The sequence below is a fragment of the Herpailurus yagouaroundi genome, unplaced genomic scaffold, assembly GCF_014898765.1.
Source record: "Herpailurus yagouaroundi ecotype Mexico unplaced genomic scaffold, PumYag 160, whole genome shotgun sequence".
NCBI classification, from domain to species: Eukaryota; Metazoa; Chordata; class Mammalia; order Carnivora; family Felidae; genus Herpailurus; species Herpailurus yagouaroundi.
In genome coordinates, this window is record NW_024412401.1 from 46,617,170 (window position 1) to 46,636,475 (window position 19,306).

The 19,306-nt window shown below is 39.9% G+C and overlaps 1 protein-coding gene across 15 annotated transcripts in view; it reads right to left on the minus strand.

The window, feature by feature from the left end:
- DENND1A (DENN domain containing 1A) overlaps positions 1-19,306 on the minus strand; it is a 511,997-nt gene that overhangs the window by 448,981 nt on the left and 43,710 nt on the right. For all 15 annotated transcript variants that reach the window (XR_005792696.1, XM_040482265.1, XM_040482264.1 and 12 more), the window contains exon 2: positions 19,162-19,232. Coding sequence is in view for 14 of the 15 variants with exons in the window: in XM_040482265.1 (XP_040338199.1) it covers positions 19,162-19,232 (71 nt within the window). In the remaining variant the exon portion in view is untranslated. The remainder of the gene's footprint in view (positions 1-19,161; positions 19,233-19,306) is intronic.

Genomic DNA, 19,306 nt, shown 5'->3' on the forward strand with positions numbered 1-19,306 from the left:
ATCATTTTCAGGCTAGTCCCTAACTACATAAGCTCTTTCAGCAAAGGCAAAATTCTTGTCCCAATCTCTAAGGAATGAACACAGTTACCTCCCCAAACCCTGACTAAATTCCTTTAAGGAAAAAAGAAAAAAAATACACACACACACACACACACACACAACTGGGTTTAATTAAACTATAGTTCCAACAAGATTTCTTCATCTGACACCTAGGAAGTATTATACATACGCTGTTTCTTTGGGGTGGGTTTGAATGACGGTCCCAAGTTATAGAAACAACCGTTCACTGGGAACATTTTATGTAAGGTGAGGACTTCACAGCTGCTACAAAAGCTAACTCCAGTCCAGGACACAGCTGTCTTAACAAGACATAAGAGCAAATACAAAGAATTTCTCCCACCAACCAGTCTTGTAGGTAGATGGTTCCTATTCTCTTTAAGCTAAAATGACCTAAATCCACCAATGGTCCTCAAGTAAAATAAGAAAATAAAAATCAGTGATAGAAGCATGCATTAAAAATAACCCAAGAATCCCTAAAGTCTAATTTTTTAAAAGAATTTGTACTTTAATCCATGATAGAGCAAAACAGAAGTATTTTTTTTAATCTCAGAAAATGGCTCAATTTAAGGCTTTTTACAAGATGTAGAGTTAGGAAAACATTTCCATCTGTAACAGTTAATCTTTGGCAAAGTCCTCGTCAGCTCTCTGTTCCTCTACCTGCCTCTCCATGTCCCCAACCCTTCTCTGTCCCACACAGCTTTAAAAAAAAAAAAAAAAAAAAAAGGCAATACCAAAGATTTGGTCCCAAAAGTCCATAAACTTGTGAGTAGTATTGTCTTAAAGGGGGCCGAATTTGTATGTGTAATAATAGAGAACTGATTAACAAACTGGAAGACTTTGAGAGAGCCTTCAAACACTGATCAAAATGTTCATGACAAATAAGGTGTTACTTTCCCATTTAAAATTATACACCAGTCGCAACGACATCAACTGGAATATTCAAAACTCTGGGGTGGGAATGTGACAGAGGTGATTTTATCTGCTCTATTTCACACTTCCTTTAATATTCTGTCCTTTTTTATGGTATTTTTTAGTGTGGTAATCCGTGCTGTGAAAACAAGGACCATTCTGGCCAGTGGCCCTGCTCAGAGAGCTGTGACAACCACAGAAAGCATTTCCAAGCAATGCCAATGCACATTGTCTCCGAAGTTTGCTTACTTCGAATTAGGAAATTTATGATCCCGGAGAAAATTAGGATGGCACTACAAGGACCAGAACACAAAGTAGGAAGTACTTAAACTCTTCACCAACTTCTAGGAGGAACGAGATTAGGGCACAAGCTACACTCAGCGCTGATTCAAATGTAAATGTTCTGCTTCCTCTCAAACAATGATAAACTCCCTCAGAGTTAATAGTTTCTCCCTAAGAGATTCATCTCTCTTTTCAACTTAGAGGTATGTTTTGGAGAAAAGGAAGAAACACACGGAGGGGCTTAAAGCAAAACCTTTTAAATTCTTTGTCATAAAAGCTGCAGAGTAAACTACATTTCCTTTACTAATCCTTCCAACGCTTGTTAAACTTGAGTGGGCTGACAACTTTGCCACGGCAATCACATTTTGGTTCCTAACAAGTTAAAGAAAAATACTCTGGCTGTACTAAATTGTATTACCATCTTCCTTGAACACCAAGTGAGAATTTATGCTGCCTTCAAAAATTGTTGAAAGAGACACTCCCTAGGGAGAAATAACTTTTGGCACATTGCTCAGAAAGCTAAAGTTACAAAAGCAGGCTAAAATATCTCTTTCACCACACATATTTTCATTCTCTCTCTCTCTCTCTCTCTCTCTCTCTCTCTCTCTCTCTCTCTCTCACATACACACGCTCACTCACTCACCAACACATAAACATGAAAACATGCTATGCCCTCTATAGGAAGCAGAGTATGGGCATAGGATCGGCCTTGGAAGATCCTTACTTTAAAGGCCACATTGTGGAAAACTTCTAAATTAAGTATACGAGGCGGTTTTGTCGTTGTCGTTTTGTTTTTTTTTTAACGTAGCTTCTCCATGTTTTTGGAAATACATTAACAAAACTCCACATTGCTTCACCAAATACACACACACAGAAAATTCTTATCGAGTGTTCCAAAGACTAAGTTGTCCGAGCGAGGAAAAATATGGGTGTCCTTTTGTGTCAGTAGGATAAGAGTGGAAAACAATGATTTGATGTGACAGAAGAAAGAAAACTAACAAGGCACTGTTCATTATTTTGCTGTTAGTGTTTGATTCAATCCGCACAGCAATCTTAAGCATTATCGAACTCCTATTTGCAATCGAGGAGACTCAGCAAAAATGATGAAGAACTTCCTGAAGGCCAGAATGCTATTATTAGTTGTGGCCAAAATTCAGATGCCAAGGCCAGAGCTCCTGCCACTACACCCGCTGCCTCTCCAGAAGGAAAGGGTGGAGAAAGAGCTTTCAGTGAGACAAATTCCCATGATGCCAGACCACCAGGCAGTTTCCCAGGGGTGGCAGAAAAAGCCTAAAATGCAGAAAGTACGGGCTGCCGCTGAGGCCTTGGGTAAATGCCTCATTGTACTCTGGGAAGTCTGATGGACACTCACTAAATGAAGAGGAAAAGGCATTCCTCGCCTAGTGAGCCGAATGTGAGTGCGCCTTCCTTTAAACTTTTCATCCTGAGCACATCTGCTCACAGAAAAGGCAGAAAGAGCTCTTCCAAAAAACTGCTGGATGAAACTAAGACAACTCTTGCTTCTACCATAAATACCCTCCCCTAGTGCTGTCCAAGAATTTCCATTAAAAAACAGAATATAGTGAATTGAACAGCCATTAGCTTACTGGACATGACTTATTAGTCTGCAATGAAACCGCAGAGATTCATCAAAATATCAAGGTTCACAGCAATCAAAGGATCCAATCATCCTCAACTTGGAATTGTGTTAATTCATTTTTCCAACAGATACAGCAACTACTATGCAGCACTCACTGTTCTAGGTGCTTGGGACGTATCAGTGAACCAAATAAAGATCTCTGGTCTCGTAGAACTGCCAGGCTGAGTGTGATTATACAGGGCCTCCTCAAATTGATCATCTGGCTAAAAATCGTATTTTTATTAATTAAAAAAAAGTATCCCTCCATAGCTTTGCAAATGCTTTGCCTTCTGTCTGGAATCCCCTCCCCAACCCCACCCCACCACCTATCACACCACAGGCTTGTAACCAATATTGCTGGAGGAATGTAGGTTGATATAAAAAGATCTCCCTAAACAAAAAGGAGGAAATATAACAGTGGTCAGCCTTAAATCGCAATTTAAATTGGTCTAGACCTGAGCTTTTATCCTGCATCAGATCCAGAGAAGCCCAAATAAAACCTGAGTCAACTCAATCTCCATTCAGCAAGAGAAAATAGGTCAGCTTGTTCCAGGGTCCACCCCAGGGATTAAGAATTTTTTAAAAACCTAAACCGGACTTGCAGGGGCGGCTGGAGGCAACAGAGAAACCTAGTCAAGCCTCCCAAAGGCCCTGGGCCTGGGCCTTCCTTAGATCCAGTCTTAATGCCCTTCCATCCCGAATACAGAAGGAAAGAACCTACAACAGGAGCAAGTGACATTACCCCAGTTCAGCCCCGCAATGATCCTCAACTTTTAGTACGAAGAATCAAAACAAACCCAACCTATTTTTCTTTAATGAAAGCTCAAACTGAGAAGTACTCATCCTATGTTTAATTCTTTAACTTTTATTTCTCATTTAACCTTTACAACAACACTAGGAGATACTATTATCATCACCCCATTTTATGGTTTAGGAAACTAAAACAAAGAGAGAGATTACGTAATTTGCCCCAAATCACATAGGGATGGAAGTCGTAAGTGGTGTAACTGAAATCTGAATCCAGATGATCTGATTCTAAAAACCATGCTCTTAGCTAGATTTTGCTGATTATATGTTTGAAATTTGGGGCGGGGGAGAGGGGCGGGGGGAGGCAGGGAAGAAACTCTTATTAACCAAAATATTTGGTAGGAAGAGGGAATAAGTTAAACGTTTTGCTTAGTTGATTTTCTACCTCACTGACAGCCACGATGAAAACATCCTTCACTCCAGTCTTTATAGAAAATCTTTCCCAAATTCTTTTGTCAATTTTCCTTTCATAGAAGTACAATCTAACAAACTAATAAAACTCTTTCCTTTCGTGTTTTAGAACCCAATTCCACCATTCTGAATATCAGTGATGATTACTGCTAAGGACAGAGAATTGAGCTGCATATACATGAACTATACACCAAATTTCAGAAATGGGCTGTTAATTATTAAGTCCCTGATACCAGTTTATTTTCTTGGTATCTGGCTCACCTCACAAAAAGCCAGTTCAAATAAGAAACTCTGGTAACTAGAATTGATCATTGTTTTTGTTAAAGTTTAACATGTAAGTAGAGGGAAAATATATATAAGTTAATCATTTGAAATTATCCAGAGTATGCGTTTCTGGAAACCCAGAGTAAATCCTACATTTTCTGAAAGAGAAAACTGGTCACTCAGTTTTCTTTTCATCAAGTTTCAATCTTCATCATACTATTATTCTGGTATTTGAATGCTTTTTTTTTTTTTAATGTCTATTTATTTTTGAGGGAGAGAGAGAGAGGGAGGGAGAGAGAGGGAGAGAGAGAGGGAGAGAGAATACCAAGCAGGCTCCGTGCTGTGAGCACAGAGCCTGACTCAGGGCTCAAACTCACAAACCATGAGATCATGACCTGAGCAGAAATCAAGAGTCAGACACTTAACTGACTAAGCCACCCAGGCGCCCCTTGAACCCTTTCAAAAAGGAATTTAAATTAATTCTATCAGAAGGAAGATTTAATCTCTTAACAAAATCACAATTGCAGGAAGTTTTGTTGTTTGGTTTTGGTTTGGAGTTTAGGTTTTTTGTTTTTCATTTAAGTATAATGTTGAATTAAGTCACTCCAAGAATGCCTAATTTGTACAAGTGTCTACGTTAGACATTTAAATACATATTGTTTCTACTTTACAAAACAACCTGCCAAATAGATATAAGTCCCATTTAAACAATGGCCAAGTTAGAATTCAGTTTAATAACTTCCCCGAGGTCAAACAATTAGTGAGTGGCAGAAGAAATCTGATTTCAAAGCCTACAGTCTTTCCCATTACATTGTTTTTATTACAAATTATCCATGAAGATACTTAATGACATTGTTATAATCTAGACAGCAATTCATCTGCATCTATTTTCTCTTCAAATAAGGCTTTGTGATAGCATAAAATTCTAATGCCTGTGAACACATTAAAGGTAAGAAAACTGTCTTTAAATCAAGCAACTTATTACAGTTTCCTGCTGGGCAAAGCAAGCTCATAGTGAAATCTTCAGTAAAGCTTTCTTTTTCTAATGAAAGCCTCTGAGCACACCGCATGCTTTCAATGTAACATAAAGAAGGAAATGCAAAATGTGTTGTGAAATAATACCAGAGAAGTTCAAAAGCTGGAATACAATTTCCTAAAGGTTTAAAAAAAAAAAAGTCTCTTAAGCATTTAAAATAGGAGGTCTAGTTCCTGTTTTATAGAGCTTACACTCCACTTTCCAGAGAGTCTAGCACAGTGCTGAACCTAAATGTGAGTGCTCAAAGAATAAGTGATTAAAGAACTCTAAAAATTAGATGGATGATGATAAGATCTCAGTCACAGACTCCTGGGGAATCAGGCTTATATGGCAATTTTTGAAAAAGCTGAAAACCTATACTTTTAAGCACTGAAACATTTTGGTTGTAAATCTTTCCAAGCTAGATTATACATCTCACTGCTTTTCTGAAAAGAATATTTTGAATAAAACATTTTCTTGATGACTGCAATGGACATCTGTTTTGGCTGCCTAGCATCCATTCTCCCTTCTTCTGCTAACAGCACCAGATTTTCTCTGCAGAACTCCCCTGCCCCACTATCAGGCTACAGAATCCAGGTGGCACTGAACAGGCCCCCACAGACGTACTCCCTCAACACCCAACCAATATTTCAGAGTCCCCACCCAATCTCTTGGTGATTGGTTCACAGATCAGCCTATGATCCAAACTGGGCCTGTCACAGTCAGCCCTGGGACTATGGCACAAAATAATGTAAGACCCTCTTTTTCCACTTGGGTGACTAGACTGATAGAATATAAACTTGGATTTGCCAGTAGCTGTCTCTGGCACTGTATGGGAAGCACTTGCCCAGAAATGAACCCAACACACTAGACAGAAAACCAAGAGATAAAGAGGTGACAAATCTCTGAAAATGCAAGTAGATGACCTAGATGTACCAAAACCGAAAGCCAGCTTTACCACTACGCTTCGTGGTACGGAGAAGCAAAAAATCCCCTCCTTTGCTCGAGCCAGATTTCACTGGGTTTCTGCCACTTAAACAAAAAGAATCCTGACTAATACAATGATACAATGTCATCAATGTGATCAATAACCCTGCTGAGCAATCAATATAATAGAAAAATCCTTGGGGCACCTGGGTGGCTCAGTCTGTTGAGCTTCCGACTTCGGCTCAGGTCATGATCTCACGGTCTGTGCGTTCGAGCCCCGCGTCGGGCTCTGTGCTGACAGCTCGGAGCCTGGAGCCTGCTTCGGATTCTGTGTCTCCCTCTCTCTCTGACCCTCCCCCACTCATGCTCTGTCTCTGTCTCAAAAATAAACATTTAAAAAAGTTTAAAAGAAAGAAAGAAAAGTCCTCAGGGCAAACCAAAGCACATAGGGCGTAAGTAAAGGGCTTTTCCGTGAATAAAAGATTTAAGTTTAAATGCATGGATTCTGAGAAATCTACTTTGGCTCATCACTTTTATTTACTTCCCATTTTTCAGCTGTGTTAGCTTGATTAACAATTGCTGAATAACAGTTCTATGCAGACATGAACTCTTGACTTAAAAGTACTATTTTAAAATAAGTTACTTAGGTATACATCTAACAAATGTACAAGAACTACATGAGGAAAACTATAAAACTGTGATGAATGAAATCAAAGAACTAAATAAATGGAGAGAGACTGCACGTCCATGGATAAGACAACTCAATGTCAAGATGTCAGCTCTTTGTAATTTGATCTTAGACTCAACGCAATCACAATCAAAATATCAGCAAGTTATTTTCTGGATACTGACAAACTGACTTGAAAGTTTACATGGAGAGGTAAAAGACCCAGAAGAGTGAACACAATATTAGGGAGAACAAAGTTGGAAGACTGACACTGACTGGCTTCAAGACTTCCTATGAAGCTACAGTCACCAACACAAGACAGTATTGGCGAAACAATAGATCAAGAGAGAACCCAGAAAGAGACCCACATATAGTAACTGATCTTTGCCAAAGGAGCAAGTTAGTCCACAAATGATGCTGGAACAGGTGAACATCCACATGCAATCAATTGAATCTACACACAGACCTTCCTTACGCCCTTCACAAAAATTAACTCAAAACGAATCCTAGATCGAGGCACCTGGCTGGCTCAGCCAGCTAAGTGTCCAACTCTTGATTTTGGCTAAGGTCATGATCTCACAGTTTGTGGGATCAAGCCCTGTGTCAGGTTCTGCACTGACAGCACAGAGCCTGCTTGGGATTCTCTCCCTCTCTGCCCCTCCCCTTTTTGTGCATGCGTGCTCTCTAAAAAACTTTTGAAAGTTTTCCTTTAAAAAATCGTTCATGGGGCGCCTGGGTGGCTCAATAGGTTAAGGGTCCGACTTCCTCTCAAGTCATGATCTCACAGTCGCAGTCTGTGAGTTCAAGCCCCGCGTTGGGCTCTGTGCTGACAGCTGGGAGCCTGGAGCCTGCTTCGGATTCTGTGTCTCTGTCTCTCTCTGCCCCTCCCCCACTTGTGCTCTGTCTCTATCAAAAATAAACATAAAAACGAAAATATTTTTTAAAAAATCATTCATAGATCAAAACATAAAACACACAAGTATAAAACTACTAGAGATAACATAGGCAAAAATCTAGATGACTCCGGGTCAAGGAATTTTAGATATACCACCACAGACATGCTCCATGAAAGAAATAACTGATAATCTAGACTTCTATTAAAATTAGAAACTTCAAAAATAAAAACAAAAATAAAAATAAAATTAGAAACTTCTGCTCTACCAAAGACACTGCCAAGAGAATGAAAAGACAAGCCACAAACTTGGAGCAAATATTTGCAAAAGACACATCTGATAATGAACTGTTATCCAAAATATACAAAGAACTCTTAAAACTCAATAAGAGGGGCACCTGGGTAGCTCAGTCAGGTAAGTGACTGACTCTTCATTTTGGCTCAGGTCATGATCTCAGAGTCATGACATCGAGCCCTGCATCAGGCTCCATGATGCGCATGGAGCCTGCTTCAGATTCTCTCTCTCTCTCCCTCTCTCTTCCCCTCCCCTACTCATGCACATGCTCATTCTCTTAAAAAAAACAAACAAAAAACTCAGTAGAAAAACAACCCAATTTTTTAAAGTGAGCCCAACACCTTAACAGACACCTCACCAAAAAAGATATATAGATGGCAAATCAGCATGTGAAAGTTCCATATATGTCATCAGGAGACGCAAATTAAAACAAGATACCAGAGAGCCCAGGTGGCCCAGTCAGTTGGGCGTCTGACTTCGGCTCAGGTCATGATCTCACAGTTTGGGAGTTCAAGCCCCGCATCAGGCTCTGTGCTGACAGCTCTGAGCCTGGAGCCTGCTTCGGTTTCTGTGTCTCCCTCGTTCTCTCTCTGCCCCTCCCCTACTTGCTTGTTTGGTTGCTTGCTTTCTCTCTCTCTCAAAAATGAATACACATTAAAATTTTTTTAAAAAACAAAACAAAATAAAACAAGATACCACTACACATGTATTAGAATGCCCAAAATCTGGAACACCGACAAAACCGAATGCCAGTGAGGATATGGAGAAGTAGAAACTCTTATTCACTGCTGGCAGAATACAAAAGGGTCCAGCTACTTTGAAAGACAGCTGTGGTGGTTTCTTAAAAAAACAAAAAACAAACAAACAAAAAAAACTAAACATACTTTTGCCATCCAGCAGTCACACTGGTATTTACCCAAAGAAGTTGAAAATTTACATCCACCCAAACACTTGCACGTGAATGTTTAGAGCACCTTTATTCATAATTGTCAAAACCTGAAAGAACCAAGAGGTCTTTCAGTAGGTGAGTGGATAAATACTCTGTAGCACATCCAGACGATGCAGTGTGATTAAGCACTATATAGAAATGAGCTAGGAAGCCATGAAAAGACATGGAGTCACCTTAAATGTGTACTATTGAGGGACAGAAGCCCATCTGAAAAGGCTACATACTGTATAATTCTAGCTATATGACATTCTGGAAAAGGCCAAATCACGGAGATAATAAAAAAGGTCAGTGGTTGCCAGGGTTGGGGGTGCATGAAGGGATAAACAGGCAGAGCACAGAGGATTTGGGGGGCACTGAAAATACTCTGCATGATACTGTAATGATGGGCCCATGTTACTATACATTTCTCTAAAACCACAGAATATACAACACCACGAGTAAACCAGGACATAAACAATGGACTTGGGGTGGTTACGATATGTCAGTGTAGGTTCTTGGATAGTTAACAAATGTCCTGCTTCGGTGGGGCATGTTGACAATGGGTGAGGCTGTGGAAGCCTGGGGTGGGGAATACGGGAAACGTCTGCAACTGCCTCTCAGTTTTGCAGTAAACCTAAACCTTCTCTAAAATAACTTTTAAAACAAATGATAAATAATAGCTCTCATTTACTAAGAATTTTCCATGTCTCATGCTCGGTGCACTCCCATTTGACCTTTCAACTAAATGAAGTAGGTACTATTAAGGCTTCCATTTTATAGTTGACAAAATGAGACTCAAACTGTATTTTGAGGGAACTAAAATCTGTATCAACAAACTTGCTGCTCACACGCATTTTATGGTTTAGTAGATCAATGAACTGCTGTTCCACCTAGAGGGCCAAAGGCCTTACGCTGTGAACCACAAATGCAGCACAAATCATACTGCCACGAATTACCAAAAATCCTGAAACTCTCCTACACTGTAATTTACACCCAGATGGCCCCTAAATTGCACACTTTAGGATGAAATCTGGAATCAGCTTCAAATAACTAAATATTAAGAAAGTATGTGGCTCAATTTCTGTGACTTTTTAAGAACAGCAATTCAAAGTCATTCTACCTCACCAATTTAGAGCATCAGCATAGTGTAAAAAAAAAAAAAGCATAAGCTTCAAGCAAGCATACATAATTAAGGTAAAACTCAAAATGTAATCTCAGTAAAGAAAGGCAACTTGAGAAGGGATTCAAAGATACAAAATGTTCTATTTCCTAAATTGAGTGGTGGTATGTACATTTTTGTTTATTCTTTAAGCTGTACTCACACATATAATTTGCATGACAGTTTTCATAAACTTGTGTAAAGAACACAGTCAGACTAGACTTCAAATCCCAACTCTTGGGGGGGAGGGGCATCTGGGTGGCTCAGTTCATTTGAGCCTGACTCCATTTCCATTTCGGCTCAGGTCACGATCTCACGGTTTGGGAGTTTGAGCCCCACTCCATGCTCACGGTGCAGAGCCTGCTTGAGATTCTCTCTCCCTCTCTCTCTCTCTCTCTCTATCCCTCCCCCACTTACACATGCGTGAGCTCTCTCATAATAAATAAATAAGCTTAAAAATACACACACACCCATTCCAACTCTGTCCTTTGGACAAGTCACTTCTTATTTCTACGCTTTAATTACCCAATACTTATTGAGGGCCTACTATATGCCAGGTACTGTTCTATCTGCTGGAATATACAGATACAAGAAAGTAATTTCTGCCCACATGGAATGCTACTTTTCTTACCTATATAATTCAGCTAATACTTTTTACTTCATTAGGTGGCAGGCAAAAACTTTAACACAATGAGCTCAACTAGGCTCAACTATAGTTTAAAGAAATATTCCAACAATACTAAAACATAGGCACATTACGATTCTCAAAGGTACCCCTTTTGAAAATCAGCTTCAAAAGTACACTGAGGGGCTCCTGGGTGACTCATTTGGTTAAGCATCCGACTTCAGCTCAGGTCATGATCTTGAAGTCCGTGAGTTCAAGCCCCATGTCAGGCTCCCTGCTGACAGCTCAGAGCCTGGAGCCTGCTTCAGATTCTGTGTCTCCCTCTCTCTCTACTCCTCCCCTGCTCGTGTTCTGCCTCTCTCTGCCTCTCAAACATAAATTAAAAAAACCATTAAAAAACTAAAAAAAAAAAAAAGTACAGTGAGATGAGGTTCCACATCTCTAGCCCAAGTAAGAGGTTTTCCAACAGGCATGTCAAGTACCTAGGAGTCAGGAAAAATTACAAAGACTTTTAGGGAATCCATATCTTTTGAGTGAGTGGTAATCTGTCCCTACATTACTGCCAATCATGGTTCATACCTTAAGACTCCATAAAAATGGACTCACTTTCACCGGAAAATTCAAGAGAAGAACAAGAAAGAAAAGCTAACGTAATCATGCTGACTCGTTTAAAAAAAACAACAAAAAGAAAGAAATCCTTGTACAGCTCATGAATGAAAACTGCCCTTCCCCTGATTTTCTGTACAAGCCTGATTTTTCTTCCCTCCCAATATCTGATGTTTCTAATTACTGCATATGCAGGTATTCTTAGCCAGTACTTTTTGGGACGATGCTACAAGAATGAAGTTAAAATCCTGATTTTACAACTTGGTGGTTGTCCAATCCAGGCAAGCAAATTAACCTTTCTGAGCCTCAGTTTCCTCAAAAATAAGAGCCATCTTATAGGGTTAAGGTGTAACAAAGTAATACTATGAAAAGTCAACTTTTGACTATGAAAAGTCAAATACTATGAAAAGTCAATACTATGAAAAGTCAGTAAAAGTCAGCTTACTTTATCACCACTCTTCAAAAGCTTGCTATGATTACCTTATTACTGAAAAGAAGATAATAAATTTAGCTAGTACCTCTAATAGTATTTTAATCTGAAGTAAAACAACTCTCAAAGGGCTTTTTTTTCCCTCTGCTCCACTTCTAAAGAGACAGTGTAAATTGTTATTTTTCTAAATCAATTTTTTAAAAACATCTAACAAAGTTGATGGGGCGCCTGGGTGGTGCAGTCGGTTAAGTGTCCGACTTCAGCCAGGTCACGATCTCATGGTCCGGGAGTTCGAGCCCCACGTCGGGCTCTGGGTTGATGGCTCAGAGCCTGGAGCCTGTTTCCGATTCTGTGTCTCCCTCTCTCTCTGCCCCTCCCCCGTTCATGCTCGCTCTCTCTGTCCCCAAAAAATAAATAAACGTTGAAAAAAAATTTTTTTTAAACATCTAACAAAGTTGAGTGTCCACTGGGGTCACAGATCTAGGCGAAGTTCGTAGAATTAGGAGTCCTGCAAAGTGAGAGCTCAAATTCAGAATATAACAAATCAGGCTCATTCAATCCCTTCAGTTGGATGAGACTCAGTTTCCTTCAGGATACTGCTGATCCAGAAATAGGAACAGATATTCAAGGGACATTGTAAAGCCAGGGTTTTTGTTGGTTTAACGTTAACGGATTAGAGCTGCAAACTTCAGCTAACCTCCTTCCGAGTTCCCACAAGTGTCTCAACTGGGCCGTCCACTTCTCTTTACCAACCGGCCCCTGGGCTACTGCCTTAGGACACTGGGCGGGGAGCTGACACTGCAGGAAGCCGGTGGGGGCACGAACAGCCTTGGAGAACCTGATGCTGCTGCCAGTCTCCGGGGCCAAGCGGCTGCCCACGCAGTGGCCCAGGGATGCCAGCTTAAGGAGACACTTGTGTCTGGAATGCATTCCAGAGTTTCGGCATGGCCAGAACCATCTGATCATGGGACCGGCCGGCTCATCCCTCTTGCAAGAGCACCCTCTTCCGAGACCTTCTGTCAGACAGGCTGAACTCAGCTTCGGCAGCTTTCACGGCTCGAGATGGCTCTGTTCGTTTTCCGGGATCCCTGGGTAAAGGTGGGCTCCTGAACAAATGCATAAATTGGGAGTACACAAAATGGGACACAGCCAAAGAAGCATAAAAATGAAGAGCAAAGTAAATCAAATCTCTACTCGAAATGTTCCAGCTTCTTTTTAAAATCACACACCTAAGTAGCGAGCACTGTACAGAGATGTCTGCCGGCATTATTTACAACAAGAGAACTCTGGAAACAGTCTAAAGATCCAATTATAAGTTAATATTGTTCATTAACATGATATAATAATTCACAGCAACTGAAAGGATTTTCACAAAACTATACAAATAATTTCAGAAAAAGCTTAATGATTTGGGGGAGATGGCAAGGAAAACACACATACAGCAGGAGTTCGGGGAAAAAGTTTATAGGTGTTATTTATACACACCCACCCACAAAAGAAGACTACAAGGAAATAAGTATACCAAACATTAACAGTGTTTACCCACTGAGTGAGGATTTTTCTCTAATTTTTCAAAAATGTCTAAATTGTACGCATATTCAAAACCCAATCAGAAAACTACTAAAAATTTAAAGAGAAAGAAAAAAAAAAGCAACCACACAAGCTAGGATAATCAGTCAATATGTACTTAAATAACCTGAGAAAATTTTTAGGTTTTTTTTTTATTTACAATGAGGATATAACATAACACAGTATAAGAAAAATTGTAAGAATGAAACTCCCACAGAAGTTTATAGAACAAAATGTATACTAAATCCTCCAATTAAAGGCCCGTAAAGTAGTTTCAGTGCTTTCTAACCCACCTTCTCACAGCAGGGAATTAATCCCTCTGGGGGATGCAAACAAACTTCAAAGAGAAGATTATGCCCAGACACCAGTACTGTAGAGCATAAGGTTTATACCTAAGTTTGCTCAGATACTTTGGCAGAGATCAGAGATGCAGATCCAAGGAACAAAGACTAATCTTAAGGGAGATTCCTTGTAATCATTTAAAGTGGCAGACAATAATACACTCAATAACATCAGAAAAAGGCAAACATAGTAAGTTTTATTAAAAACAAGAAGATTGTAGAAATAGGCAAAGGGTACCTTAAATCAAATACTAAGTGACAGCTTAGTTCCTGGTAATAGCAACTAAGAAGTCTTACAAACTCCCAAAGAAAGCGAGCGGCACCGTGAGTTCGGTTTGTGTTCCCAAACCTTACTGGCACAATGTTTCCAAGGTGTCCCATTCAGTGTCATGGGTCTTGATGCACTAAGTGAAACTGACAGATCACATGTCCCTTCCATGGATGTCATGGGATGCTCTTCAGAGCACAGCACACAGAGAGCTTACGATACACGTCTTTTGTAATGTAGACATGTAATCGAGGGGAAAAGAACTGTTTTTAAAGTTTAGTAATTTTTCTTACTGGCCTTTCTCACATCTGTCATTTTTGTGGGGGAATTTTTTTTTTTTTTTTAAGGTATGATTTTGAAGTACCTGATCATTTTTTTTTCTATGATTTTATTTTTGAGTAATCTCTACACCCAGCATGGGGCTCAAACTTACAACCCCAAGATCAAGAGTTACACACTCTACCCAGCCAGGCACTCCTAGAAGTAAGTACCTGATCATTTCCTTAAGATGTTTTAAGTAAAGGAGTAGCAGATCCCAGTAATTCATCCTTATTTAGTTTCCCAATTTTTTTTTTAAAGTAGGCTCGGGGTGCCTGGGTGGCTCAGTCAGTTGGGCTTCCGACTTCAGCTCAGGTCATGATCTCACAGTCTGTGGGTTTGAGCCCCGCGTCGGGCTCTGTGCTGACAGCTCAGAGCGTGGGGCCTGCTTCAGATTCTGTGTCTCCCTCTCTCTCTGCCCCTCCCCTGCTCATGCACTGTCTCTGTCTCAAAAATAAACAAAAACATTAAAAAAAAAATTTTTAAGTAGGCTCCATGCCCAGTGTGGGGCTTGAACTCACAACTCTGAGAACAAGAGCTGCATGCTCTACTGACTGAACCAGCCAGGTGTCCCTATTTAGTTTCTCAATTTTTTTTTCTTTTTTTGAAGCAGGGGGGAGCAGAATGAGAGGAAGGGAGAGAATCTTTTTTTTTATGGTTATTTTTGAGAAAAACAGTGACCACACACACACACATGTGCGCTCGTGAGTGGGGGTGAGTCAGAGAGAGGGAGACAGAATCTTAAGCAGGCTCCACATCCAGCGCAAGCCTGAGCCCTACGTGGGACTCCATCTCACAACCTTGAGATCATGACCTGAGCCGAAATCAAGAGTCAGACACTTACCTGACTGAGCCACCCAGACACCCCCAGTTTCCCAATTTTTAAATCAGCTAGTCACCTAATAGAAAACTAAAATCCTTAATAAAGACTTAAAGGCAAAACTATAAATTTCTTAGAGGAAAACACCTTCATATCTGGAGGGTAGGAAAATATTGATCAACTCTACTACATTAAAATCTAGACGTTCTGATCAAAGGTAACATAAAGAGAGTGAAAAACCATACAGTGGAAGAGGACATTCCTAATACATACAACCAGATAATCGGCATCCATAAGACAAAGATAATCTTATAAATCAATGAGGAAAAGGCAGAAAACTCTAAGAAAAATTAGCAAGAGACTTGAACAGGCACCTAAAAAAAAGAAGCTATTCAAGAGGCTAATAAACAAAAGGTGCTTGGTTTCATTAGTCATCAGGAAACTCAAGTAAAAACAACAAGGAGATACTGCTAAAGAACCATAAGCTTGGCAAAAATCAACACATCTAATCGTACGAAGAACTGACAAAGTTGTAGGCCCATAAGGAGTCTCAAACACTGCTGGAGGACATATAGACTAGCACAATTCTGAAAAACAGTTTAGTATGATCCAGTAATTAAGTATGGTATCCATCCTAAGGAAATATATGTTTAAGTGTGCCAGGATTCATGTACAAGGAAAGATCACAGAAGTATTGCTTCGGCAAATAACAGCAAGTGTTTTCAACAGTGGAATGGATAAAATGGATATAATCCTAATGTGCACTGACAGTAACGAAAATGAATGTTGTGCTACACACAACATGAAGGACCCTACAAACCTAGTCTTGAGCAAAAAAGCAAAACTCCACAAAAAATCATCCTATTTCTACAAAATTCAGAAACAGGCACTAAGTTATATTTTTCAAGGAGGTATCCTTATGTTGTAAAACTGGAAACAAAAACAAAGAAATGATTATCCTAAAAGTCAGGATAGTTGTTACTCTGGAGAAAGCAAAGGAGGTACCTCTGGGGTGCCAACCAAACCCACCTCCAACATTTACAGGGCCTCAGCAAGAGTACAAATAGAGGCCCACATACCCCATGGGTAAATATTTAAAAGATATGAAGCAAGCTTACAAACTATTACATAAAATCTGATCTATCTTCCTATCATGACAAACATACCTTTATAATTTCCTGGAAAGACAGACCCATACAGAGAATTTTTGGATTCCTTAGCATTCCATGCAGAAACATGGTGGTACAGAGAGAAACAGCCACTGGCCCACTGCTCATCACCCCCTTCTCCATCCCACACTGCAAAGGACCTCGCACCTCCACTCACAAGTCCAAGCTCCACCCCATACCCTACTCTCCACAAACAGCCACACTTAGGCCATCTCTTGTCTACACCAGCAGCCTAGTCCACCCTCAGAAGGACGGACCCTAGGAAAGGGACCTACACAGGCTCTGGAAACAGGCTCAGAGCCATGTGGGCAAGAAATTCTGAGATCCTAGGTACTTAAGTGTGGTCTACCATGGAAGGGTTCAGGCTCTAAGTGGGCATGTCCCATGGGCTCCACAGACTCTCTGCCCCACAGAAGATGGCCAAAGCAAGGCCCACTGAAGCACAGGGCCAGGGAAGAATTCCTCTTGCCAGGAACAATATTTCCTTAGACCCATGCAACATTCTATTTCTTAGCCTGGACAGCAGTAACATGGGCACTGACTTGCTAATTGTTTGTTAAAATGTACATATAAGTTTCATGTACTTCTTGCCACAAATAATGGGATAGACATCATGTGCATGCTGATCTGATACACAATATCACAAAGAGACCCCTGCCAAAAATCCATAACCTGAATCTAATCATGAGATGATCAGATCCAAATCTAGGGACTTTCTGCAAAACAACAGACCTAACTTCTTCAAAATGTGTCTGTCATAAAAGGTAAAGAAAGACTGCAAAACTATTCTTTACTGAAAGAAACTAAATACATGTGAAACTGAATGGACTGCATGATCCTGAATCGGATTCTGGATCAGAAAGGAAAATGCTATAAAGGATACTACTGGGACAACTGACATTATATCAACATTAAATTCTCTGATTTCAGTAATTGTACTAGAGTTATGTAAGAAAATTCTTAGGAGATATATGGTGAAGTAGTTAGGGGTAGAGGGTCATTATGTCTGCAACTTATTCTCAGATGGCTCAGCAAAAATAATATGTATACACATACAGCGTGTTAAAGCAAATATGACAAAATGGTAACAACTGATGAATCCAAGGAAAGGGCATACGCACTTGACCATTCTTATAACTTTCATTTTTTTTTAATATTTTCATAATAAGTTCTCAAAATACAATAAAGGGTTAAACAAGAAAGACGTTGTCTATGGGAAGAGGAACTAGGTGACTGGGTAAGAGAATTATGATAAAGACTTTACATTTTGCCTATTTTTCCGTCATATTGGTACGTTTCGCATTTTGTTCATATTCGAAAAAAATTTCATCTTAACTTCGGGGGGGGGGGGGAGAAATCCTAGAACATTGCAAGAGGAAATATTAGCAACTGTAGAAATAAGAAAAGGTTTGTCCTTAAATCTGTCAAATCATAGCCATCGTCAAATGGTCACTCTGTAAAGTGAGCCTACCAAGAAGCTGCTGAAGGGGCATACCTAATAGCAGATGCAGAATAAGAGGCATAACTTGACATGGATATTAACATTCTACTTCTGGAATGACCACAAATTTGTAACATGTTTCACAGCCTTCATTCCATAATCCAGAAAGTGAAGCACACAGTTACCTCACTTTTGATATTAAGAGAAATTCATGCATTTTAATATTAGTGACCTTCTGCAAAGCCCTGCAGGTGACATGAAGAGACGTGCCCCACATGGTCACTGCCCTCAACTTAGCAGAGTAAAGAAGACTTGAACCAAAAATCTTGGTTATCCCACACAGTAGCTATGTGATCTTGGGAAGTTATTTGACCAGAGATTCCATTTTCTCGTAGGTATAATGAAGATGCCACCCAGCTACCTTTAGAGGGCCGTTGTAAGGATGGACTATGTAGGTCAAGCACATAGGACAACAGAACAACAGAGACTGAACGAAAGGCAGCTATGTCAGGAGTGTTACAGTCTGACATAATGAAACTGAAAATCTTGCATAGACAATTAAGAGCATAACTATCACTGGAATCCTGATTATTCCAAGTTTCTAATCCAAGTAAATTCACTCCCCTTAAAACACCAAGTAATATAACACAATCGTCTCTGTGTGTGGACCAAGAGTTGCTCCCTGACTACCTCTGGCAAATGCATCACTCTCTTACTCACCAAGAAAAAGAGCACGAGGTTAGAGGGTTATTTTTTTCTCATTAACCAAGAAAGATTTTAGGTTGAGAAATAATATACTCAGCCTTTGCAAGATACTCTTACTTTATCAAGACCCTGTTTGTCCAGGAATACATGTCCAAATTATTCCAAAAACTAAAGCCAGAGGAGGTACTTCCTTCAACTAATTTCCAACCTTCTTTTACCTGCAGACATAAAACTTATACTACATTAAATCCATTTCAAACATCTTCCAGTTTAGTGGCCGTGATTGCCCTTTATATTATTTTGTAACCTAATTCTTAGCCTTCCTCATTAGCAAGGTGACAATAGTTCATATTGAACAGCTGACTTCCAGGCATCTGTGAAAGATACAAACCGAAACCCAATGGTTACAATGAAAAGAGCCATGTTTCAAGCCTCTTATAGCAGTGACTCTAAATTGTTCACTGTGCTTATTCTCCATTCCTTGGGATGATGCGGGCACATATAAAAGGAAAAACAACTAAACATAAAGATAAACCACTGTTTGAAATATCTGCATACCCCACATGCACAGCTATCTCACACAATAAACATATCATAATGGAACGTGCAAATACCTGAAAGAGTGCCACCTGTCCTAGGATAGGCCACTTCAACATACACTTCAAACGTGGTCTCTGGGTTCTGCCTACAAAAGAAACAGATCGTGATTACTGACAAGGATTGAGGCAGCGTGGTATAGAACATGTGGGCTATGGTATA